General features: G+C 45.7%; 2 protein-coding genes and 1 long non-coding RNA gene across 5 annotated transcripts in view; 1 reads left to right on the top strand and 2 right to left on the bottom strand.

The window, feature by feature from the left end:
• Positions 1 to 10,553, bottom strand: part of LOC135911110 (uncharacterized) — a 37,154-nt gene extending 26,601 nt beyond the window's left edge. The window contains exon 1 of the mRNA XM_065443225.1: positions 10,353 to 10,553. The gene's annotated coding sequence lies outside the window, so the exon portion shown is untranslated. The remainder of the gene's footprint in view (positions 1 to 10,352) is intronic.
• LOC135911114 (uncharacterized) overlaps positions 1 to 25,122 on the top strand; it is a 94,826-nt gene that overhangs the window by 65,163 nt on the left and 4,541 nt on the right. The window contains exons 4-5 of one of the 3 annotated variants that reach the window (XR_011508578.1): positions 12,511 to 12,657; positions 15,697 to 15,816. This is a non-coding gene — a long non-coding RNA (uncharacterized lncRNA). Of the gene's footprint in view, positions 1 to 12,510; positions 12,658 to 15,696; positions 15,817 to 23,846; positions 24,739 to 25,122 lie in introns of those variants that run through there. The other 2 variants (XR_010567214.1, XR_010567215.1) reach the window with 2 other exon arrangements.
• Dbct (Dihydrolipoamide branched chain transacylase E2) overlaps positions 21,145 to 25,122 on the bottom strand; it is a 30,424-nt gene continuing 26,446 nt past the window's right edge. Inside the window, exons 9-10 of the mRNA XM_065443229.1 lie at positions 24,758 to 24,829; positions 21,145 to 23,110 (exon numbers count right to left, since the gene is read on the bottom strand). Of these exons, the coding sequence (XP_065299301.1) occupies positions 22,943 to 23,110; positions 24,758 to 24,829 (240 nt within the window). The 3' untranslated portion in view covers positions 21,145 to 22,942. The remainder of the gene's footprint in view (positions 23,111 to 24,757; positions 24,830 to 25,122) is intronic.

Below are 25,122 nucleotides of genomic sequence, written 5' to 3' on the forward strand. Positions count from 1 at the left end.
CTGTTCAAGCACACCGAAAAAAAAAAAATTTCAGGACGCTTAAGCTTCGCCTTCAAGAGTGGAACGCGATAGCGTTATCGCACCCCTTTCGCACCGCCCACTCATTCGCTCGGCATGCTCTCGAGTCACACAAAGACATAGTTTTCATATACAACACTTCTAAGTCCACAGCACAACTTTTTTCTAATTATTTGTTCCAGGAGCACCACGCAGACGCATACTCCTCGCCAGCAGCACGGCACATATCGCAGGGGACGCTTTCCCACCAGACGCGCTACGGCGCAGCGATCACGTCAGAGGCGTCCCGCATCGGACGCTGCACGCGCTGTGAGCGGAAAGAGGAGCCGCGTCGCCTAAACACGAGAGAGGAGATTCTTGATGGGAAGGAAAGGTTGGGGTAAAGTGCAGCGCAGTAACTGTCTCTCAGCAGAGGACACCTCAACCGCGCTGCACAGGGGGTAGGGAATGAAAGTAGGGGGAGAGAAAGAGCACAAAACACGAGGGTTCGAGTGACGCACGGTGGAAGTTAAAAGGGGAGAGAGCGAGAAAACTTATTAAAAGCAAGGGTATTGGGGCATCCTTGCACCGGTCCCCACACGGCCCCAATGAGCTCAAACGAGACGAAGGGGAGAAGCGGGCGAGTTGCGCGCTACCTGTCGGGGCAGCGCCGTACATTGAGAGGAGGGGGTCTTCTGTTTTTGCCGCAAGATGGCTCTGCGAGTGCACCAAGCGCAGAAGAAATGTAGCGGAAACGTACTTCACTACTCGTTTAACTGCGACTTCTGTAATTTACATGCTCATAAATACATATACACAATGCAGTATAAATTTCTACGGCACGTTTCTAAGGCACCACCGCATTCGCTAGAGGCGCTTTTGTTACGCTTTGAACCATCAACTCATGGCTGAGTGGTAGCGCCTTCGTCTCACACTCCCTGGTTCAATTCAAGACCCTGGTTCCCTGGTTCGCAAGACCCTGGTTCGATTCCCACCCAGCCCATCTTGCAAGTTGTTTTTGTTCATGAATTGCCTTCCGGGATTTTTCGTTCACGGCCAACGCCGCCGACGACACCGGCTTTTCTGCGACACAACCTCCTTACCGCTGTCGCGTTCAAAACAGATGGCCGAATGCAGTTGTGGAATAGCTGCGCCAATTGCGTGAAATTGCGCCGAGAGCGGCCCTTTGGGCAACCCTGCGTCAAAACGGCATTTTAGCTGAAAGTTACGCCGAACCTGCGCCAAAGTTATGCATGGAAACGAGACCATCCTTCCGTCGACGCTTCGCAACTAGCAAAACTGAAATCAGAAGAAACAGCACGCTATCATCGTCATCATCATAGGAGGGGGCAGGGCCCGTCGGAGACGTCCGGTTCGTCATTTGCGCATTTTTATCTCGCTGTACTGTCTTGCTGGCGCCTTATTTCGGTGTTCGTCGAACCCGCGTGGTACCGCGCAGTTTTCCGAAGGAGGATGTCGCAGTCTAGGATTGAAGGTTAGCTTTTTCGATGTTTATGGATGATAGCGGTATACATTGCAAAAGAGCTGCTGCGATCGGAAGCGCACGTGGTGCATAGTTCAGAACGGTATTAGGGAATGTGGTACACTACGAGGCCGTCACTTCGGTGGGTGCCGCCATGTTCGTTGGCGCAAGAACATTTGCGTGGAGTTTGGGTCGCTGCGTTATTTTGGTGAAATAGCGTCGCTGCTGCAAACGCAAGACCCTCTTTGCGTATCGCGCATGTTCATTGGCGCTGACACTTTTATGCGAAGCATACTAGTCGCACAACCACACTCTTCCTTGCTGCGCCGCGCGGGGCCGCGTAGCTACCATATGACGTCATAACAGGTGCAAAAGCGGAGGCTCAACTCGTGCGCTCGCTTATGGCCGCGTAGCTACATAGCCGGGTCTCAGCTCGTGCGCTCGCCTGCATGAGTTGTTTCTTCGTCTAGCCGAACCAAATATAGCCAAGCAACAGCAGTTCACCAGGCTAAACAGTGGTTCAACTAAAATAAAGGCTAGTATGCTTCGCATCCTGGGCTTAACCTTAGCTAAGCCACAGCCATTTTTTTTCTTCTTTCTTTTTGTGCGTGGCCGCAAAGCCTTTGTAACCCTTATTCGATCGCTCCCTAATGTGCATGGCATGACATGAGTAAATTGCATGCTCTCATGCATTCAGTGCAGGCGGGCTTACTCGATTGGTCTTGCGGTGAGCCTTTTCCCACAGCCCTGACTGTTGCACTGTCTTGCATGCTGGGTTATAACACGCGTTTGTTGAAGATCTGTCTGTGGTGCATTCCCTGCGCCGTATCGACGAACCCTACGCCCTTTGTGCGTCGCGCTGTGGAGGAGCGTTGCGTCCTTTCCTAGCCGTGTATATCAGTTAAATATGCCTGGTATATGGTAAGCGCATGTGCTTTGAACCCTGCTCCACGTGTGCTCGCTGCTGCGCCAAATCGGCTTTTTGCCTGCGACAGGACCTGCGCCGAAAGGTGAAATGGCTGTTCCACCATGCACTGCGTATGCCAACCCATTCCGGCGCCCTGCAGACGGTTGATATTAAAAAAAAAAAAAAGGCACGGATGGCAAACAGGCGACAGCACCGGCCTGTACTGGGTAGCACAGAACACCGATCTCTGTTCTGTTAGAAATTCTGTTTTCATTTCGGTTGTAGTTGAGGCAAAATGTATGCCTGAGGCCAAAAAAAGAAAAAGAAAAAGCCGCTTTTGCACCTTTCGTCAAGTATAAAGTGTCATGCAAACTGTTAGAATCGACAGTTTACAGAGTAGGGCCAATAGAATAAAGAAAGCGTCCGAAGCATTCTCACTTGATTTGCATCCTGCCTTTGCTGAGAGTACGACTGAATTGTTCCCACGATGCCCGTACGTGAAAGTACAACGTAAACATCGCTCCGCCACGCGCATGTGTACATAGCACACCTGGGAAACAGGTCAGGTTCGCAAAGCGGAGCTGGTGTTTGCGTCCGAAGTGACCGCGGGACGACCGTAAAGAGTTTATCGTCTGCACCGCGCACACGGTACGTCGTCTGCTTTTATTGCTGAAACGCCGTTCATAGACCGTGCACACAGACGCACATCCCTGAAGTTTAACGCACAGTCGCTTCGCGACCGTAACACTTGCAACAGCGTATATATAACGGTGGTCGTCACAGTAGTCGGGTTTTAAGAGAAGGAAAGATGCACTTAAAAAGCAAAGATGAAAAACGTCGATAGAAGAACGAAAACAGACGAAAGTAGACGATACATCTGGAGTGTGATCCACAGCAGACGAGACCATCGCGTACGTATACGGAACACCATAAGAGTGCGTTCTGCTCTATTCGCTATACCCCTCCGTAACGCGACTGGCACGCTATAACTGTGGTCGTTGCAGAAAGAGGAGTCGGGGTGCAGAATAAAAAATAAAAAGACTATCGTATACTGAGAAAAAGGCGAAAGCAGACCATATATATTTGTAGAAGGCCGCGTAGCAGACGAGACCACCGTGACCGCGACCTCCGCTGGGGCAGGAAGAAAAGTTTGGAAGGGGCGCTCGGGGCTGCGCGATGGAAGGTTTCGCGCCGATGAACTTCGGCATTCCGCTCCGAGGCGCTTGCGAAAGGCAGCCCGTTCTTGCATCGCATAAACGAAGCGAAACCGGCCTCGCGCGGTATAGTGGCTCCGTGAGAAAGCGGCGGGGATAGCGCGCCGCCTTGCCCCCGAAACTATCTCTGACCCGAGAAGTCCTCTGGCACACGCACGTGGCGTAGCTCGGCCACCAAACTGTTCAGCGCCCGCCACGGTGAACAGACGCTCGAACGATTTGGAGGTCGTGAAAGCTGCATTTTCCTACACTGAGTGTATGGCGCTGCCGAGAAGGTTCGGTTAAGTGGTTTGTTATTTCGTGCCGCTTCAGCGCGCCGCTACCGCGTTAACCGTTGCCGCCACTGCCCGCGCGAGGTTTAACGGCGCGTATGTGTGGAGACAAGCGCATTAATTGCATCTGGAAGCCGCGCTTGTGGGAATGTTGCATGTGCTCTACATGTGTTTGAACGACGGTTATACGCCTGTGTTGCGTGTTTGGAAATGTGGGGAGGGCGATGTCGCCAACGCGAAGGACCACATAATACAGCGCACAACAAATTCAAGAAAGAGCAGACGCCAGCGCCAACTCGTCACTTCCTGCATGTTCGCTACACGTCGCCGAGAATGATACCACGCACCCGAATCACTTCGGCATAAGATGTGTAACGATCATTCGTGAACGTCAACCTCGGGCCAAATTCGCGGTTTGTCCAATTTGCAATAACTACGCCTACAGGACCAGTCATGCACGTTCACCGTCCATTTCGCCTACGCCGAAGTTGACAGCAGCACCGCCGCATAACCAAACGCAAAATTGCCCTGTGCATTCTCCCGCCTGTCTTCGAACCTGAACTGCCCGTCTGCATCTCAGGTTCGAAACCAGCTGCTGCCGGTTTGGAATCTAGTTCCGAAACTATACGACATCAGTACCTCGAAGCTCAACAATGTGCAAGATGTCCCAAACTGTTTCAAGCTCAAAAACCTCACTGCCGCAGCCTGCAGTGGGTGAGAAAGTGGATCACAGAACACCGATATGCGTTTGAGGCCGTCACAGGACATGGGGAGCTGTTACGCCTTTGCAGTTTTTTATATAGTTCGAGTCAGCTTCTCTTGCTCTGTCCACTTCGTCTACATTCTTTAAATTGTTCCTTTTTAAGTACCTAAGCATTTCTTTGCCTATCCCAACGAGAAGACCCATCCGTCTGTCCGTCTCGTATGACGACCGCATTGAAATGTTCGAATAAAAACGAAATTAAATGAAAAATAGGGCCCGCAGCAGCGAGCGAATTCACCTTCGTGTTGCATCTCGCTTCAACTCGAACTAAGCGGCGAGAACACAGCGCTCACGAAGATACATGAGCACTCGGCGCACTCAGTCCCCACTGCAGATCGCAGGGCCTGTGCGGCTGCGCCAAAAGCAGGCGCCGGCATAGTACGATTGATCACGGTTGATAATGGTTGGCAACGAGAAAAGGCAGTGTCATCAACCACGTCTACGTACGAGGTCTACTAAACGTGACACTGTTCAATTAGGTCACGTATTACAGCACGCGTCAGCCAGTGCTCATCTTCCACGGAGCAGCTAGCTGCATCATACAATATGAGTGAACATTGGTACTACTCGCCTCCTCTTCCTCATCGCATGCTGGCCTCAGTTAACATTTCGGTGTTGTAACCCCTCCTCATCGTTTCGCAGTTCTTTTTTCGGTGTTTCTCGCAGTTATACCAAACACAGCAAAGAGCTGGTGATTAGAAGCAAATGCTTACGCATAATTGAAACAGCTCCCACAGGAGGTTCTGCGCGTAATCTTTATTTTGGCATGCGCACTGCTTTGGCTCACTGTCCCTGCGTTTAAGCACTTCCAGCCCTAAGGCGGAATGAACAAAGTTCACGTTTAGCTATATTTTGCAGAATGAGTGATTGTAACCTAATAGGGTCTGGGTGCGAGCTAGTTGGTACGGTACACTCATCGTGAAACAGTGCTAGAAAAACACAGAAGCGATAAGGATATGCACAAGGACGAGCGTTCTTACTTTGTGTTCTCTCGTATGCGCTTTTCCGCTGTTTCGCTATGAGTGATTACGTTATGTCTCGGCCGCATTTGAGAGAACACCGGGAGAGAAAAACGAGCAATCATGGCTTGTCGCATGTAGGACAATGCAGCGAAAAAAGTTCGTGCAACAGAAAGCTGCTCTGATTTCGTTAAACCGAGTCTTCTTCTTTTTTTTATGTATAACAATGGGATGGTGTGTGTGTGTGTGGGGGGGGGGGGGCACGGTGCGAAGATGGAGATTTTACGTAAAGTTCCAATTTTGTGCTCTCAAGTTTGATTTTACTGTATTTCTTTGTGAAAGCTCAGTGCCGACTATATGATACCAGATATTTGCCTCTCGCGGAAATGTGTTGTCAAGGGACAAAGAAATGCCGAGGAAGGACTGCTAATTGAGGCTTATTCGTTGTGTCAGTTCGTTATAGCGGTGTTTTGCATTTGGTAACAGGTGTCCTGTGGTGCTACAAAATGTCGCGCTTTCTCGAAGGTGCCCTGTCGCCTGAAATTATTCAGCCCAAGGCCATGACAGGGTAACCGCGACCTTATTGCAAGAACATTTCTCCGTTCAAGCGATGGAGAGAAGCTGTAACCAAAAGCGGGGGGGAAAAAAAAAGAAGAAAGCTTGACAAGCGTTCGACCTACCCCCCGCTTCCCCCCGCCACCGTGTTCACCTCTGGACGGATGCTGCGACCCATTGCTGCACGAGCCGCCATCTAACGGACGTTCCATGAGCTATATATATCTCGCCTATCGCAGCGAGACGCGCCAGCGCGCCTTTCTCAGATTGAATATTGAATAAAGCTGCAGAACATGCGAGCCGATTTCTAAGTGGCCCGCGGCTGAGCTCAGACTTGTGTGCCGTGCTGATGCTTTAACGATCACGTGGTCATATGAAATAAAAACGCAAATTTTTCCGCCAAACAGGATACGCGACACGAACAGTTGTCGGTGCCAAGCACATTAAAAACGATCAGGAGAAGCGTGGGTTCTTTTGTTGGAAACGGATAACAAAAGCCGCGCGACCACCGAATGTATTCGCTAAAGTACCAACGTGAAGACCCTATTATAGGCGCAGCGTCCGTAATTGAATCTAACACGAAATTTCTCCGTACGTTTCGATTGAATGATCGCCACGCGCTCTGGCGTCGGTAACTCTGCATACAATTTGGGGCCGCGAAGTCGGCCGCGTAACGGATGCTTTTTGAATGCGATTAGTATTCTTTGGGAACTTCACCCAGTTTGCGGTAATGCATGCCTGTCTGTCCTTGGCTAACCTCGTTTAACTTGGGTCACTGGGCAGTCCATTGTTTAATGGGCAGAGCATCGGGCTGCTGTGTTGGCGGAACCTAGTGCGAAACCGACAGTCGGACCAACTTGAGTCCCCGATCATGTGACAGTGGGGACGTTCCGCTCTTCAATGAACCTTTCACGCTAACCTGTGTCACTACGTGTGTGCCGCTCGCCACTGAACCCTTTTCATGCCAGTCGGGCCACTGAGCGTGTTCCGTTTATTTATTTTCTGTCACGTGCCATAGGGTCACTTGGTGTATGCCACTGGATATGTGCCGCTCCTCAGTGAACCTCTTTGACGCCAACTTGGGTCACTGGTTGCGTGGGTATGCGTCCAGACGGAAAAAAAAAAGGCGAGAGAAAAACAGTACACGTACGTTTCATACATGACGCGTTGCGGTGGTGGTAGCACAGTGTGTCGCTACATTGCTTCGGTATTAAAGGCCTCAGCTTCGACAGTCATCGTGAGATGGTTTTAGTACGAGAATTTTTTCCCGCCTTATTTATAAACTTTGGCGAACATTTCTTTTTATCACTGCCCTGCAGCGGTAGCAAGCGTCAGTCATGATTTTTAAAGGTGTTACGACGTTGATGATCACGGCGACGTCCGAGGCTTTTGTGCTAGGCCGATAGAAAAAAATTTGGAGTGCGCCTAAGCTGCGCCTTTAAAAGTGGAACGCAACAGCATTCAAAGATCCCTGACCGCTTCTCACGCTTCCCGGCAACTGCAGCTCATGTAAACGTAACGTTTACCGGGAAACGCTGGCGGCGAACGTTATGCATGGAGGCGAGCTTTCTGGTAGAAGCGCGGCCTCTTGCGCGGGCCGATCCCGGAGGTTGTGCACAGCCGTGCCAAAAAATTACATCATTTTCAGTCTTTGTTATTTGGCACTTTTAATATTTCAGCCTGAGAAGACATAACATAAAATGCATGCGTTGTCGCTGTTTTGTTTCAGGACAGTTGTTTGTGGGCTGCCATTCTCAAATTTCTTAGGAATAATTTTGTCAAGAATGTCAAAGACAAGGTATGAGCACTTTAGTGATAGAATGGTGTGGCAATGCAACCCGCATATACTGCATGTTATATACCACGGTGTGGCATATACATATAGCTAAATATATAAAGGAATTTTCGCTCACGGGGACGCCGGCGCCGGACGCCAACACCAGATTTTCATCGACAAGGGGCCCTTAACGCTATCGCGTTAGTAAGATGGATAGTGAAGCGGGCGAGCTTGAAGTGATCCATTGTGAGCAACACGCAAACGAACAATGACTCGGAAAAGAACAGGAAGGTCGCCGGTCCTACGCTTTTTCGTTAGTCGTTATCGAGTCCAGTAGTCGTTCCTTATATAAGCCCCGTTGGCTAGCACTGATCCTGTGCTTGTTCCTTTGTCTTCGCTGACGACTGCTGGATTTATAGCTTGCGTCGACGAGCGCCGGTCCTGTACGTGCTCATTTCTTATAGGCCAGGCCAAAGAGCGCTGGTACTGTTCTGATTTCTTATATAGTCCTTGTTGACTAACGGTGGTACTGTGCTCGTTTTTTCTATTGTCCTCGTTGACGAACGCTGGCCCTTTATTCATTTATTACACACCGATCAACGCGCGCTGATCCTGGTCTCGTTCCTTAGTCCTCGTCGACAAGCACAGAGCCTGTACTCATTCCTTACGTTCTGGTAAACGGGTGCTACACCTGTGCTCGTTCCTTATAGCCCTAGGCAAAGAGCGCTGGTCCTGTGCTTATTTCTTATATAGCCCTTGTCGACGAACGCTGGTCATGTGCTCGTTTCTCATGTCCTGGTCATTGAGCTCTGATCCTATGCTCGTTCCTTACGTCTTGGTCAATGAGCGCTGGCCCTGTGCTCGTTTCTTATCCCCGTCGGCGAACGCTGGTCCTGTTGTCGTTTCTTATATTCTCTTCGCCGACGAACGCTGATACTGTGCTCGTTCCTAGTGTCCTTGTGAACTAGCGCTGGTCCTGTGTTCGCGTCTCATATTGTCATCGCCGACGAACGTGGGTTCTTTGCTCATTTCTTATGTCCTTTTCAACGAGCGCTGATCCTGTGCTCGTTTCTTATATTGTCATCGTCGACGAACACTAGTTCTGTGCTGATTTCTTATGTCCTGGTCGTCGAGCGCCGGTCCTGTGGTCGTTCATTATGCCCCGGTCAATGAGCGCTGGTCCTGTGCTCGTTTCTCTTGTAGTGGTGAGCTGTTCCTGTTATCGTTCTTGATATAGTTCTCGCCGACTTGCGCTGGTATTGTTCTCGTTACTTCCTGGTCCATGATACCAGGGGAGGTACTCTGGAAGATCTGAAGTGAAGGCGCTATAATGACGGAGGACAAAGAAGTTGGTTGTGGCGTCCGCAGCAGCGAGACGCCACAACCATTCGGCCCTTCATGAGCAGACGAATTGGACATGTCCACAAGGTGGACTCTTGCAGAATATCTCCCCTGGTCTTGTGCTGGTTAATTATATAGTCCTCGTCGACGAACGCTAGCTCCGCGGTCATTCTTTATTGTCCTGGTCGATGAGCGCTGGTCCTGTTTGTGGTCGTCCCTATATAGTCGTCGTCGACGTACGGTGGTGTTCTGCTCGTTTCTTTTTGTCCTGGTCTATGAGCGCTGGGCCTGCTGTTCTCGTTCCTTATACAGTGCTCGACGGCGTGCATTGCATGGTCCTCTGCTCATTTCTTTAGTCCTGGGGTCGCTTGCATGAACATTTAATAACGAAAATGATAACGAATTTGAGAATGCGTTCTTGTGCGGACTAGGTGTTGTCAATGGAACACTTAAGAACGTGTTCTTAAATTCGTTATTATTTTCGTTACTAAATGTTCGTGCAAGCCGCCCCCGGTCTATGAGCGATGGTCCTGGGCTTGTCTTTTATGTAGTTATCGTTGACGAGCGTTGATCCTATGCTTGTTCCTTGGTCCTCGAAGAGTAGCGTTGGTCCTGTGCTCGTTCCTTATGTCTCGGTCTACGAGCGCTGGCCCTGTTCCCGTTCCTTATATATTCCCCATCGACTAGCGATTGTCCTGTGCTAGTTTCGTATAAGACAGCGTCGGGGCACGACGTGGGCGTTCTGTCGCCGCGAAGGTAGGCGATGTACTGTAGGTGGCATCCAAATCGTATTGCCAGAAAAAAATTCCCAGCACCGACTTGCTCGAAATAATCGAAACGTATCTCGAAGCGGAATCAAGATTTCATAGTCTTCGTATTTCAAAGGTCATGCTTCTTTGTATTGCCGGCGCTGGAAACGATTATACAAGCCGGAAACACATCATGGCTGCCATGCATATGGATATAGCTATTACGCTCGCTACCCTGACTGGCTGACGCGGGCTTCCGCGTCCATCACGGCACATCTCGTTTAGGAAAACGATCTACGACAAAGCGCGTGTTTCGGCACCGCCATGCGACTCACCGAGCAGCTGCGTGTGCTGTCACTGGCGCCGGCTTCTCTCCCCGGGGTCTTTCTCGGCTTGTACGAAAATTCAGTGATGCCGGTGGGCTCCGAAGGTGGTCGCGAGCATGCCGCAAAAGCCGTGGTCTCGCGCGCGAGCCCACGGGACTGTGAGCCGCGCGGCACTGTGATGTCGATGATGATGATGATGATGAACCTCTGTCATGGCTCCCACCCACTAAGGGGGATAGGCCGGGAAGCGGGATGCAGGAAGTAGCTACAGGAAATTCTTATTTGAAAACGATAAACTCAGAGAGAGAGAGAGAGAGAGAGAAGAGGGAGAGAGATTTATAGACTAGTATGTGAGCGAGCAGTCAGACCAACTGAAAGGTGAATGTTAGAAGAAACTACATTCAAGGAGAGAATTAATGTTAGTAACAAATCTTGAGAAACCAATTTAGGTGAAATTAATGCAGACCTGATATGTATAATAAAGATAGAATAATTAGCAGGGTAATCGTTTTGTTTCAGTTAAATAATCAAATACTGCAGAGCAAACATCTCTTTGACTAAAGCCTAGTGTTGAGGCCCCAAATGATAATAATATTGGTATACTTAATCCTAACCCGATTTTGCAGAGTGCAGCTTCAAGTAATATCTTTCTTTTGTGTGAATATCGTCTGCTTGATAACAAATAGTGGCATATTGATTCAATTTTCTTGCAGTTGTGGCAGAGAGGGGACATCATCAGACCAGCTCTATGTAAATAAAGATTCAGCTTTGAGATGCGACAGCAGAATTTGGTGTATGTAGCTTCCAACTGCCGAGCAGGACACCGCTGTTTATTCCAGCAAAAACAGATGCTGGAAGTATGGAGATGATATATGCAACAATTTACTTAAATGATTTTGCAAAACCAAATATTCGGTATCTTGATGCAGTAATGTGAGCTATATCTGGCAAAACAGGAATCAAATGTTCACTTAAAGGCGTCCTGGCTAATAAATCTGACATTCCGTTTAAGTATAAACCACAGTCGCCAGGAACCCACAGAACAAATTTTTTGTAAAATTGTGGGGAATAAATTTTGCAACACACTTAAAGTACCTGTATTCTTTGCCATGGAAAGCAATGAACGAGAGAATCTGTAACTACGACAGCTGACGAGTGATTAGCGAGAAGTTTGTGCAGCACTAGAACAATCATGAATAATTCTGCTATGAAAATAGGCGTGTAATCTGGAAGGCGTATAGAAAAGGAGCAAGAAAGAGGAGGAGAGAAAATGCCTATGCCAGCCGTCTTTTCGGACAGTGAAGCATCAGTGGCTATTATATTGCTTGTTTCCAGGCGAGAAAGGTAATCTTGTAATTTGTCATTTAAATATTGGTATGGAATTAGTTTGTCATTTAGGGAAAAATATCGTCAACTTATATTCGGAGGCTTATCTTGGTAGAGTGCATAAGTGCAATTGAACTAGGACGTAGAAAGAAACATACACAGAGAAGTGCTGTCTCTGTGTATCTGTTTCTTTCTATGTCCTTTTTCAGTCGCGTTTATACACTCTATCATGGATTCTAACCAACTAGCCTGCCAACATGTTTAAACCAAGTTCTTATCTTGGATTGTCTTGTTGGTTGAATACATTGAATTTGCACATTCAGTGGTGTTAGCTGTGTCTGTATGAATATGATCTGAAGGGTGTGTAGTCATGACCAATGAATATTTAAAAATGAATGCGTTCATTAATGAAAACGTGCAGTGATCTTCTTTGAGGAGTATCGTAAATATTTAGGTGCCTTTGAACTGTAAGGATCCTGAATCTACTGTGATGTTGGTGAGTGACATCCGTATGGCCCAGTTTGTCTTCAGTAAACATGAAAACCTACTTCACTATGACAGATTGATCAATCACGGTATTCAATGGAGAGGAGAAAATAAGGAATGATCCGCCTCCACTGAGAATTGTCTCATGCAATCTACTGCGCTCGCACAATGTTACATAAGATCTTCGGTTAGCACGTTTACATGAAGGCTCATGCCACTTACTCACTGTGGGGACTTGGCCAGAAATATGGTGTTTACTATAGACGGACAAACACGACATATTTTCACGTTATCATCGTCAGCCTGTTTTTATGTCCACTGCACATGGTGAAAATAAACTTTTTTATTCCTGCAGGACGAAGGCCTCTCCCAGCGATCCAACTCTCATGCACTAGCTGATTCCAACTTGCACCTGCAAATTTCCTAATTTCATCAACCCACCTAATTTTCTGCCATCCTTGACTGTGCTTCCCTCCCTTGGCACCCATTCTGCAATCTAAAGGTCCACCGGTTATCTACCCTTTGTGTTACATGGCCTGCCCAGCTCCATTACTGAATCTTGACTGGGAGCTTACCTCTGTCTTTGAAAAGTGTACAGTCATTGCATTCTACCTTTGATAAAATATGGGGTAGGAACTTGCAGGTTAACAAAGAAGCTCGACAACAAGTTAGGGACCACGCTTAAAGCGATGGAATGAAAAATGTTAGGCATAACGTTAAGAGGAAGGAAGAGAGCGGTGTAGATCAGAGAGAAAACGGGGATAGCCGATATTCTAGTTTACATTTTCAGGTCATATAACTCAAGAAGTATGGTGTTTTTATGCTCACACAACTTTTACGCTAACATTTAGATATTAAGGTGAAAGCTTTAGACGACTCATGGGACGAAAATTTTACCATCTGGTGTCATGGCACAGAAAATTCAATGGCACCATAACTGCAGGTCGAACCCTCAATCTTTGTCTTTATTAGGGCAAAGCAAATTAAGGCACGGTTAATTAAGACGTAATTAAGGTATACGAGCCCACGACCTTTGGTGGGAGTTGAACACACATTTCATATTAATTAAGGGACACTTATTTAAGACAGCTAATTAAGGCACTAGGGCCCACAACTTTTGGTAGTGGTCACGCCTATGACCTATGGTGTTAAGGCAGTTAATTATGGCACAGTTCATTAAGATAGGGTGAGTTAAGGCACTTGTACCCAAGACCTTTGGTGGGAGTTGAACCCACTGGGAGATACGGGCAAACCAGCCCGTATCTCCGATGGGCAAACCAGCCCATATCTCCAAGTTGGCTTCCAATTCACATCGCAAGGGTCGAGAGTGGAACCCACTACCTTTGGTGCTAATTAAGGCACTCAAATGCACAATCTTTGGTGGGAGTCATACCTGCACCCTTTGGTCTTAATTAGGGCAAAGTTAATTAAGGCACTCGAACCAACGACCTTTGGTGGGAGAAAACAAGTAATAGGAAGTAATGCATTGGAATGAAAATGTCAAGTAGTTAAATGAATGTCTCGTGAGCATGCAGGCTTTCACCTTCACCCTCTTTAGCATAAGGTAAAGTTGGTTTTTTTTAGCCTTCGTATCTCTAACAGTTGACATTTTCTTTTGCAATTACAAGACACTAATCTTATTTCACCTTACAAGGGCGAATCACAAAGTATTTGCTCCTGTTTTCTTTATTTTAGCCAAAATAAGGTACATACAGGTAATTATATATATACATACTATTCTACGTACCTTACACTATTTTTTCATCTAGTCCCCTCACCGGTTCAGACCTTTGTCCCATTGAAGCGCTAAATTTAGGATGATGTTGTGGTAGAATTCGTCGGGTTGACTGTGGAACCACCATCATACTGATGTCTTGGCTTCCTCGTGCCATGTGAATCGCTGTCCTGCCAGGAACTTCTTCAGTGTACTGAAAATGTAGAAATCACTAGTGGTGAGGTCCGGTATGTAAGGTGGGTGGTCCAGACTCTCCCAGTGAAATGACCGGAGCTTGTCGGTGGCTCTGATTGCCATATGTTGCCTCGCATTATCGTGGAGGACGACTGCAAGTCTTCATGGCCTTATGTTAATTCACAACACCACCACCTCACACTTCTGAAAGCAAAACACCTTTTCCCATACATGGGCTGCATGTCCCTGTAAATTTCGATGGGTTTTAATCCCTTGCTCCGTAGAAAATGAATCATACTTCATTGCTCGTATGCTGGGGATGTGTGAAGCACAACGAAGGTGCAAGAAAGGTCCACTGCTGGGAATTGATATGTTGAATTTACATTTACGGCCATAATTTCGCTAAAATATATAAGCGCAAAGAGTTTCTGATTTTCCCTTGTATCTGCCTCTAAAAATGAAACAATAAGAATTATTTCACCAACCGATTCAGGACTGATCCCCCAGAGCGGTTTGCGCCCATTTTACTAAGAAACAACTACTACTACTTCACCTTCCTCTGCCTTCACTGTGCCCCACAGCAAAGAGGACACAGCTGCTACTTTTATCAGCACTGCACACTGCAGGCAATTCTTTTCTTAGTGTAAGCACGCTAATTAAAGAATCGGTCGAACCACTTTTCCTTAGAGGAACACAAAAAGCAAACACTGAATTGATGCATGTTGCTTGAGTTACGCTTAACCTCGGCAATTCTTGTTTTGTGCCAATAGATGACATGACACTCGTATGGAAAATCGCACTTAAAGGGGCGGCACACTTCATCTGCAATTCAAATTACTCACGATGAGGGGAAATTCTTTTACATACTGCACCATCGATCTTGTAGGTCAAGTTCAACCTGGTTTGAGTCAAGAGACCCATGCGGAAAGGGCGGCACATTCGTGTAAAAATAAAAGCACCTGGATTTAGTAAAAGATAAGCGGCTTTCATACGCACATCTACTAGAGCTCGTGTGAGTATGAAGGCTCCCTAGTAAAAATCGGTATAAATTAGTCATGCTAAATTCATGCAAATAGTCATGCAAATAATTAGTCATGCTAAAGAAACTTCTTTGCTCCAGCAACTGACAATTGTTTATGCATATGCTGGTATCTCATGATCAGTTGTGGTGCTGAATTGATTTCGAACTGCATTTCGTGTCCTGTGACGTAAGAGGCATGCTTGCAAAAAGCGATGATAACGCAACTGCACAGACCTGTGACAAAGGATAGCGCACAGTCTACCATGCCATCTGTGCTTTTGTTTAGTCTGCTAGTTTGGTGGAAAAGCTGTGCAGTGCTGGAGGCACCATCATAATGCTTCATTGCAGAGAAGTCAACTGCGCAGTACGATCCCAGCACTAGAGAGTTTAGCAACGTTTTAGCACGTCCGCAAATTTCTTGACGTTTGCATTTAAACAAAGCTGTGTACGGCAGGAACAATGTTGGTAGCGACATCTGGTGATGCAGTGTCTAACCAGAGAGCACACAAAACTAATACTGCAGCTTACATATTCTAGCTAACTGCCAGTGTAAAACGTTGGCAGCAACATAATAGTTAAAGTACCATACTTTTATGTTAATTCCTTTTCAGAATGACACTGACATGGCAAAAGAAAAATGGAATGCATTGTAGTTGGACAAACCATTGCAAGTCGTCACCACCGGCTTTTATACTACCGGCCATGGCACCGGTAACCTCTCAATCTAAAAGGTAAGAAGTTGCTCGTGCACTACGTATGCTTCATGTGCAGTCAGTGCAATTAAGACACTCAACGTAAACTATTGTGGCTAGAAGTTGTTAGGTGACGCGAATGGGTGGCGAGCGGCGCTCCTCTGATTCATGTCTTGCGTAGGTGGAGCTGCTCTCCGTAGCGCGATGTGCAGAGCGCCTAACGCGCTGGGCCGGGCTGGCTGCAGGCACCATTTAGCAATTTCTCTGTGATTTATGTTGAGAAGAAGTTCTATTTCCTGAATACAATGGGCAATAAATGTCGTTTTGGCAACCTGGGTATGGTTGCCGAGGTTCATGACTGTTTCTGCTGTGCTCCTTCAGTAGTTGGAGCTGGCCGTCGCGAGCTCGAACATCGTATGAGAATCACGAGTTTCCTCTCTACCGAGTGCAATGCGATAATAAATCGCTCTCAAGAGCTGAAACTGCATGTAGAACTTTATTCACTATAGGCCTTTAGAAGTCCTCACTTGCGCTTTTAACTTATCAGCGCATGTTCACAGCGCGTCCTCCAACCAATGAAGGAGCACACCAGAAACAGTCGCGAACCTCACCAACCTAATCCAGGTGGCCAAAACGACATTTATTGCACACAGTATTCAGGAAATATTACTTCTTCTCAGCACAAATCACAAAGAAAGCGCACATAACTGAAACTAAAAGTCACTGATTAAAAAAAAAAAGAAGAGGTTTGCAGCAAGGTTCTCAAGGCACAATTCAGAGCACTCTACGCAGTTTTCACATCTTCATTTGCTCCCACGTTTCGTCCCGTTTCGCGTTCTGAGATTTGACGTAGAAATGGAGCCTTGTGAGCACATAGAACTTTATGATTCTATTCGTAGGTGCTGTTTTGTGTTCAGGGCAGCAAACGAGATTCAACTTGGTAGCCGGGCAAAAGGTACCAGATCCATAAAGCTTTCGCTTCTGACTTGCTTCACGTTGAAGCAGTGGGTGAAAGTGTTTTCCGGTGATGTTACCAGTCATTCAGCTGATCTGATGGATATAAAAGTCTTCCCTTGTCAACAGCAGTGGTGAGGGCTGCTTTCTTGGAGATGTGCGATGGAAAATTTGGGTAAATTGTTGGCTCTGCATTGCTTGTAAGCACGGGTCGATCACGGGAATCTCGACTGTTTTGCCGTTGACCACATGCCTGAAGTGCCACACAATGTATTGTTCGTGAAAGTGAAGCTCACAGAGGGCTGATTTCTCGTCGAAAAATTTGTCCGCCCGGGGTGCAGCCTGCCGCCACGTTTCAAAACATTTGGGGTCCTTTGGCACAGAAAACAAAGTGACACGCTTCCCGTCTTCCTTGACGATACGTAACCTGGCCTGCAATGAGGTACAAAGCAGTGCGTTCGCTTCGATTTCTTTCCACGAAGATCCATTTGGCTGGAACAGCGCACAAAACTCAAGACTACATGCTAACGAGTAATCTTTCACCACAAAGAAAACACGGCGAAAATCACATGCGTACAAGTCGAACCGAGAAAACGACAATCACATGTGCTCATGCACAGATAGCGGGGGAAAGACGCGGTGGGGCTAGGAGAGACATCGCAATGCTGATCGCAGCGCCACCGTGGCCACTGTGGTTTTGGCATGAATCGAAGGAGCGCGCTTTTTCCGCGAACACATGGGCGTTGGCTCCACCTCTACTTCTAGCCACCATAACGTAAACAGTGCTGAAACATCCTGGCCATCTTGGTCGCACGACGAAACAAGCCAATGACGTCGCATGTCACCAAAATCAATAGCCGGAACTCATGATGTAACATTTAGAAATAGGGCCGATGCCTACGACTACATCAATAGGTGCTGCACTTTCAGATTTGTCACTCGCATGAGCATGAAAATTAAATTATAATGCATTCTAAGCTATATTTGCTAATGATACTTCATAAGTGATGCCTGTGAGCTCACAGCAATGTAATCTACCGGCTATGTCAAACTCGAATTTTTGTGTCAGTACTCCTTTTAGTATTAGTTATGAAGCTCTAAGCTGGCGATGGCAGCACAATCAAATCGCTACAGTTGGGCAATTTCTTTGCTGCCCAACATGCAGATTGTTTCTGAAATTAGACTGCCTTGCTTTGCTTCTTTAGTGCAAAAATCGCATGGTATATTTTTTTTGTTTCGTAACGTGAGCTCGTTTAGTGCAGCTGGTAAGTAAGTAATGAGTGGTCCTGATCCCTTTGGACTTGGGCAGGCATTTGTCAACGTCACAGGAGCCGTAGAAAGTAAGAAAGGAAGAAAACCAAGCTGTGGAAAGTAAGGAGAGAAATAACATAAAACACGGTTTCGTCATGTGTTTGGACAGATGGTGCCACCAAGCTGTGTGCACCGAAAAATCCAGCTGTACATGACGTCTCAGCACATGCAACGGGAAAAAATCTAACTACCATAGCTAATATAGGCTAGTTTGTTCAGCATCTGCATGACGTTTAGCCCATTTCGCCTCAACTCTTGCCTGAAGCATAGCAGGGTCCACATGACATTTAGACCGCTTCTCTTCAGGCTCACCTGCTAACCGATGTGGCATTCCTCCTGGGTAGAATGCTTTAGGCGCTTTGCTCCAGCCGCTGCAGGCAAATGCGCCTTATGGGCTTTTTTCTGATTTGGCATATCTTCGCCATTGCGTCGCCTCGACATTCCTTCGGCGGCGTTCATCGGCGTGACTTTCCATACTGCTCGTTCATGTAACTGCATAGATTTTAAACTGTACTCAAAGACGCGCCTTCACAAAATATGTGTGAACTCGTCTAATGCCACAAACAATCTGCCAAGTCTGCCACAACGTGATTCCCTCCTTTCTCCGGGCAGTCTAGCTGTGGGCACCGAAGTGGGATGTCACACACCACCTGTATTCATTGTGACATCACACTTATATCCCAAGGTGTGATTACATGTTGCCCTCTCCATCATCACACACCCTTTCCCATTTTGGTTTCTTCTCTCCACTTGTGATGTCTCACACACTTTCCTGCTCCTCTCCCACACCACAAAGTACCCGGCGGACGCTGCCGGTTTTTGATTCGCACGAGCGCTTTAATGCTGATGCATTAAGTGGTCCTAGTTCGTCCCAGATAATGCTGTTAAACCACGATCATTCATATTGCGACAAGCTTAGATCCTGTGAACATGACGTGCTGCTTTGCCTCAAGAACTTGGTTTGTTTTGCGTGCCATATGGCGGACCTTTGTGCAACTGTGCTCTCGTAGGGAGCATATACTGCGACCCTAGTGAGCATTAACAAGCCTGCACACGCTCGCATATGTAGGCTCCCTAGTAAAAGTGGGGAACCTTGATACAAATTATACCAGAATTCTTAAAAATTGCCTGTGGCAGGTAGCATAATCCTAAACTTGTAACTGGATTGCTTGAAGAGGTGAACATTATTTGCACTGTAAATTGGAATGCATAACTGACTAATTAGCAATCATTGATTGAAGGGGTCCTGAACCTTCTCTCGGGCTTGTTGAAAAGACACAGTCTGTGGGTGCATCTGCTGCTGTGAACATCTCCGCCAAATTTTGCAGTTGCATGCGGCATGCGCGTGGGGCTCACAAGTGGAGCGCGCAAAGTCACTTTTTCTCGTTTGAACAGAAGCCTGCTCCTCACTATTTTCTGGACACGTTATTTCGTAATATAGCAGATTCCCACACGTAGCTGCTATTGGCCAATGGCTGACATCAATCAAGAAAGGTGTTTGAATCAGTGTGTTTCTTCCCACTGGTAACTGTGTCTATTTATTGACTCAGTTTAGCAAACAGGCTGATGTATGTGAAAACCCGCTTTCGAATTTCGCTAATAATTACATACTTCTGGGAAAAGACGACTATCGTCTGCTCAGGCTCAGCTGTGGCTGCCTGTGTAGGAATTAAACTCTGGCCACCCTTATCAGTGTCGTAGCTGTTGGGTCTCGCTAATTTCGACTAGTTTCAAAGACTCAACTAGCCTTGAACCACGTGAAACTTAGCCAGACCACATGCATGCTTGACAATTCACCCTCACTCCTGTACACTCCTAGATTAAGGAGGCTGAAAAACACTGCTGGAGGGGGAGCACCTGTAGTTTTCTTTTACCAGCACAGGTGAAGCCAGAGTCTGCCTATACTTCTAATTTGAAAGAGGGCCGCAACAGCTGAAATCCGCTCAAAACTCACTTCTTTTTGGTCAGTAATTGTAAATGCTAGGCTAATTAGAAAATAAAAGCTCGTGGTTTCTGGCTAAAATGTTGCCTTTGGCTGTGCATTGATGTCATGATGGGCTATAAGATTTGGCAAGACGTTTAGGCTTTTTTCTCAAACTAATGACAGAAAGAAAGACGTTGAACAATACCTGCACAGCAAAATTAATCGTCCAAAATAGCATGGAGTGGAAAGAGCATTTCATATATTCGCCGCTATTCATTAGCATTTTTTCATGCTTATGGTAAAATTGCAGTGGTCCGGCTTTACTTTGGAGACATCTGCGCGCCAGCAAATTCTTTTTAAACCTCCCTTTCTTAGATGCCATGGCAGACTTGATATGGCTTCATATTGAGCTATTGATAGCACTTCAATATGTGCAAGTTGGAAGTAAACGCTGCACGTATGCCCTACAGTTGCATGGAGCTGCAGCCTACTACGCAGCGCAAACATGGCCACTGTGAGGTGCTGCGACAAGTCCATTGGCTGAGCACACTGTAGCTTTCTGAGCACAACCGTGTTTGGCTAAAGTTTGGCGAGTCGTAGCTGTCAGAATTGGAAGCGGTGGTGTCTAAGCGAACATCCAAATTCAAATTTTAACTGTGTGCCATGGTGACATTCTGTAGGCAGAGTGTTCTGGGCATGCCCTGCGCTGCCGTAGCCTTTGCAGTGCAAGGCATTCAAGACGGCTGTGAACATGACATGAAGCATTGTGAATGGGATCATACATGACCTTTGATTGCCAATAACTCTACTTCTACTCAACACACTGAAGTACTTTTCTATGTGGCAAAGTATTTTGAAAGAAGTCCAGTTTAACTTCAAATGCATTTCTCAACTCGATAAACAGTTCGTCAGGTCCCCTTTAAGTTATTTTTGAATTACTTTACTGCTGGTGAGTTTCTCAGCATGGCACTGGTTTCGAGGCCCAGACAACCACCTTGCTGAGCAGGAATGTGTCATGGTTGTTAGGAAACCTCTTGAGAGATCATGGCCGTTATGAATAGGCCTGCTGTGTGACGTGGAGAGTACTTCGTAGCTGAAAAGGAAAAGTTTTTAGGCATTATGATTCGAGTGGTAAGCCTGTAGGAGACGGACATAAAGCACCATATTGTATGCTGCTATTATGACATTTAGTTATAATTTTTATTTGAACCAAGGCTGCTGGCCATGCCAGTGGTGGCATCATCATCACTGCAATGTATGACAATATTATCGCTATGCGGTACATCTAATGAACATAGTTTGGATGAGACAAAAACCGCAGAGCTATTCCAGTGATGCCAATGCTTCAACATAGTAGAAAAGCAAATGCAGGTCGACAAAACTTGGGAAAAAGATACACACACACACCCATACACAGAAGCTCTCTACAAAAGCAAATACAATTATCACAAGAAATCTCTGACTGCTTTTACAACTAACGTTAGCCCTTGTGTCCCATCTAACAGCTTGTTGTGCCCGCTTAATGGTCATTTGCACTCATGATGTTCCTTGTGCTGATATTCATTTCTGTTTTATATGTTCAGTCAGTGTGACTTCGAGATCTAGAGTTTTTATTGACTGAATGCTTATATCCCAAAATCCATTTGATGGAGCATGCTTAGGCGTTATGCTCATACTTATAAAAATGGTTTCAGTGCATGTGCAGCATGACAATAAAGCCAGTGATGATAGACATGCACCTTGCCTTTACAGCAGAGATATTCAAGGGCTCATCTTTTGTACCACTTGGTGAACATAGGCTCTAAATGCAAAATGCCTCACAATACTTGACAGCAATTCAAACATTGACATAATCTCTAATATGCGTATGCCACACAACATCTTTATGAACTTAATATAAATTTAAATAACAATGTAAAATCGAAATCTTCCCTTTAAAGGTATGCCACAAGTGCCTGCTAGTATTTCAATCATGCCGTGAAATGGAGGAACATATAGAATAGGACAGAGCTACAAGATGTTGATTAGGTGTACAAATAAGTGCACAACCTCATATACCAACTTCTTAAGCTCCATTTCACCAGGGCTCACTCAGCATCTATCACATGTAATGCCAAAGTGGAGAGTTGGCATCACAAAAGAACACACAGTAATGTTAAACAGTACCTCTATAAATTGCCTGCTGCATCAAAAACCTGATGAAATTAAACATTTTATAATGAACTTGCATGCTTCTTTACACCACAGCATACAAGATTTACAACTCAATAAAGGTGACAAAACCAGTTATCAGCAATTACACCAATTCACAGCAAGAGAATTGCCAGATTGCTTATTAAATTGCCTATTAAAAAGATGTGATACTTTCTGTAACATGCACAAAACTCAGCAGGATAAAGTCCTATTTGTCAAATTTTTTTGTACTTCAAAACTTTAACAAAGCCGACAGACAAATTACGTTCAACTTGACATGCACATTTAAGAAAGCATATTGCATTGAATTATTTGCATCATTCACTCAGCACGACGTGACTCCTGATGAATGCTGCCCACTTTACTAACAACCGCAGGTGATGGCAAACAACAGTACACATCTTGTGAGACTTTTTTACATGTTGATTAGCTCGTAACATGATCTCGACAGCAGTTGACACCAGCTAGTCAGTGGCCCAGAAAGTTGGCAAATTACACTTGGAAAGTGCATGCTCCCGTCCATCTGCAGCAGACGATGAGGTGCCCTGGTTTTCTTCAGCCTGAACTTTGCAGAGGAGGAGGCATTACAAGAAGTACCGTTTGTGAGTAGCTGGCCATTCTTCATTGGATAATGGAGTGCGACTCATGCCCAACAGTAAACGTGATCCGCGAATGCTCCTTAGGAGATAGCACACGACACGTAGCAGTAACGCCACCCAGTCCAGAACTGTTCCTTAACATTTTGAACGGTCACGGACTGTACACTTGCACAATAACTGAGGTCTATTTGAGGTGAACCAACATCATTGCAGGCGTCTCCAGGTACATCTTCCACAAGTTTGAAAAGCGCGACATGGTTGCACCATCGATGACCCTGTGATCGGCAGACCAACTGACTTGCATGATGTGTGCCTTGATTACATTGTCATCAGCATCAAATCGTGGCAGCTTCTGCACAGACAGGAACCAGGACAAGATTGTACAGCTGCTGAATAATACAGTTATAGCAGCAATGACTAAAATATTAAATAGAGATGCTTTGCATGTGAAAGGAGTCATGCTGTTATGAAAAAGGAAGAGCAATAGGACAGTTGCGTTTTCAGTCTCAACATGATGCCAGGATGTGGTGGGTCATCACCCAGACCACCTCTAGTATTATCTTGCCGTTCTTCAGAGCCAAGTTTCTTGCCTTAATGTTTCTTCTCTTACATGGAAGATACAGCTACAATGTTCACAAAAATAACATTTTCACTCTCTTATCTTTGTCATCTTTCCGTCCCTTCTCTTTCCCCGCACTGCTGGATGATGTTGAGGTGTCAGCCATGCACGCTTTTCTGTTAACCAGTCTCTCTCTCTCTCTCTCTAATTAAAAACTAAATGTAAATGTTTTTTCTGTAAGCAGCAGCACAATAAAAAAAATCAAACGATGTGAGAAATGTTGCATTCTAATGCAGGATAAGGTTCAAGTTCATTTTAAATGTGGAAGTGACTATGTACAGCCTATCACAAATATTTTTGGAGCAAAGAACTCGAGAAAAAGCACAATTTTGTAGAATTGTCATCATTAAACTTATAATTAAAAGGTGAAGCGGAATGGTTACGTGAAAAAGCATATGTAAAATAAAATGTTTCACTTCTGAGGTGGATATGTTAGCGGTGACAATTTCTTTTTTTTTTTTTTTTACAGATATGCTCCATAAACTCCTGCAATTGTGGGTATTTAGGCATGACCACTTGTCATTAAACCAGCTTTTTATCTGTCTTGCACTTGAATATGCCAAGAAAAAAAAATGCCTAAAATGTATTTATACAGTAATATACAAAGGAAGTGTTTTTGATGCGCTAATATGAAGTAGGATTTAGTACTTGTATACCTTTTGCCATATTTTGCAAATTTAGAACATAACTGGTCATAACCATGATCAGACACACATAGAAGAAAAAAAGATAATTAAATGGGTGATGCAAACTGGCAACTTGTTAGTCATAAACCATATTCAATGAACAATTTTGGCTAAAAGAGTCAGAAGCTTTCTGGGAGCATTGTTTATAAGAAAACAGTAGGGGTCTTTAGAATACCTAGAAAGCCCAGCCATGCTGAGCTACTAATGCCGAAGTTAGACTATTGTGATGAAGCCGTGCTTGGGGTCACAATTCACAAACATCAAAACAGTGGCAGAGATGAGAAAGGCAATAATCTAGTTCATTCAATTTCTGCCGATGCACAGTAATTGGGGACGAATCTAAAGATTTGACATTTCAAAGCTAAACAGCACAACGAGACACCCTAAAGGAGGACTCAATATCACTTCAACCATTCTGGGTTCTTCACAATGGTTTTGAAACTTCAGGCCGATTAAAATGTAGCTGTTCTGAACAGGAATTAAACATTCAACCTTGAATGCCATACTGTATGAATGCCATAACACGTGAGCAACAGTAGATACAGGCAGCCCACTGTTTTCAACAGGACCAACAGGCTAATGGACCAAAACTGATGTGGTTTTACAGTACGTCTCAGCAAACAAGTTTTAACACTGTCACAAGTTTATAAAGAATAGAAGGATGACAATAAAAGAGCCAACGTTCTAGATATACCTGAATTGTTCCAATCGCTCCAATGCACACCATTGGTCTAGCAATGACAGGCTTGGCGTAAGTCCCACCAACCTGGAAAGGGTAATGAAAACAACAGATTTGCTGTTGCACTTGCATTTTGTGGCACTGGCAACAGTCACGTGGCAAGTGCCATGAGCTGAAGTAAAAGCAGCTCACAAGGCTGCACAGACTTATGAACAACAGTCAACCCAGGTGATAAAATTAGCAACAAAATATTTGTCTACTTTTGGCACATATAAGCTAGTGACCTTGAATTTGCTTGCAATTTGTCTTAGCAAAAAGGAGGACAAAACGCTCGATTGTTACGCATCCCCTGATGTATACCGTGCATGACTCTTGCGTCT

The sequence above is a fragment of the Dermacentor albipictus genome, chromosome 9 (genome assembly GCF_038994185.2).
Source record: "Dermacentor albipictus isolate Rhodes 1998 colony chromosome 9, USDA_Dalb.pri_finalv2, whole genome shotgun sequence".
NCBI lineage: Eukaryota > Metazoa > Arthropoda > Arachnida > Ixodida > Ixodidae > Dermacentor > Dermacentor albipictus.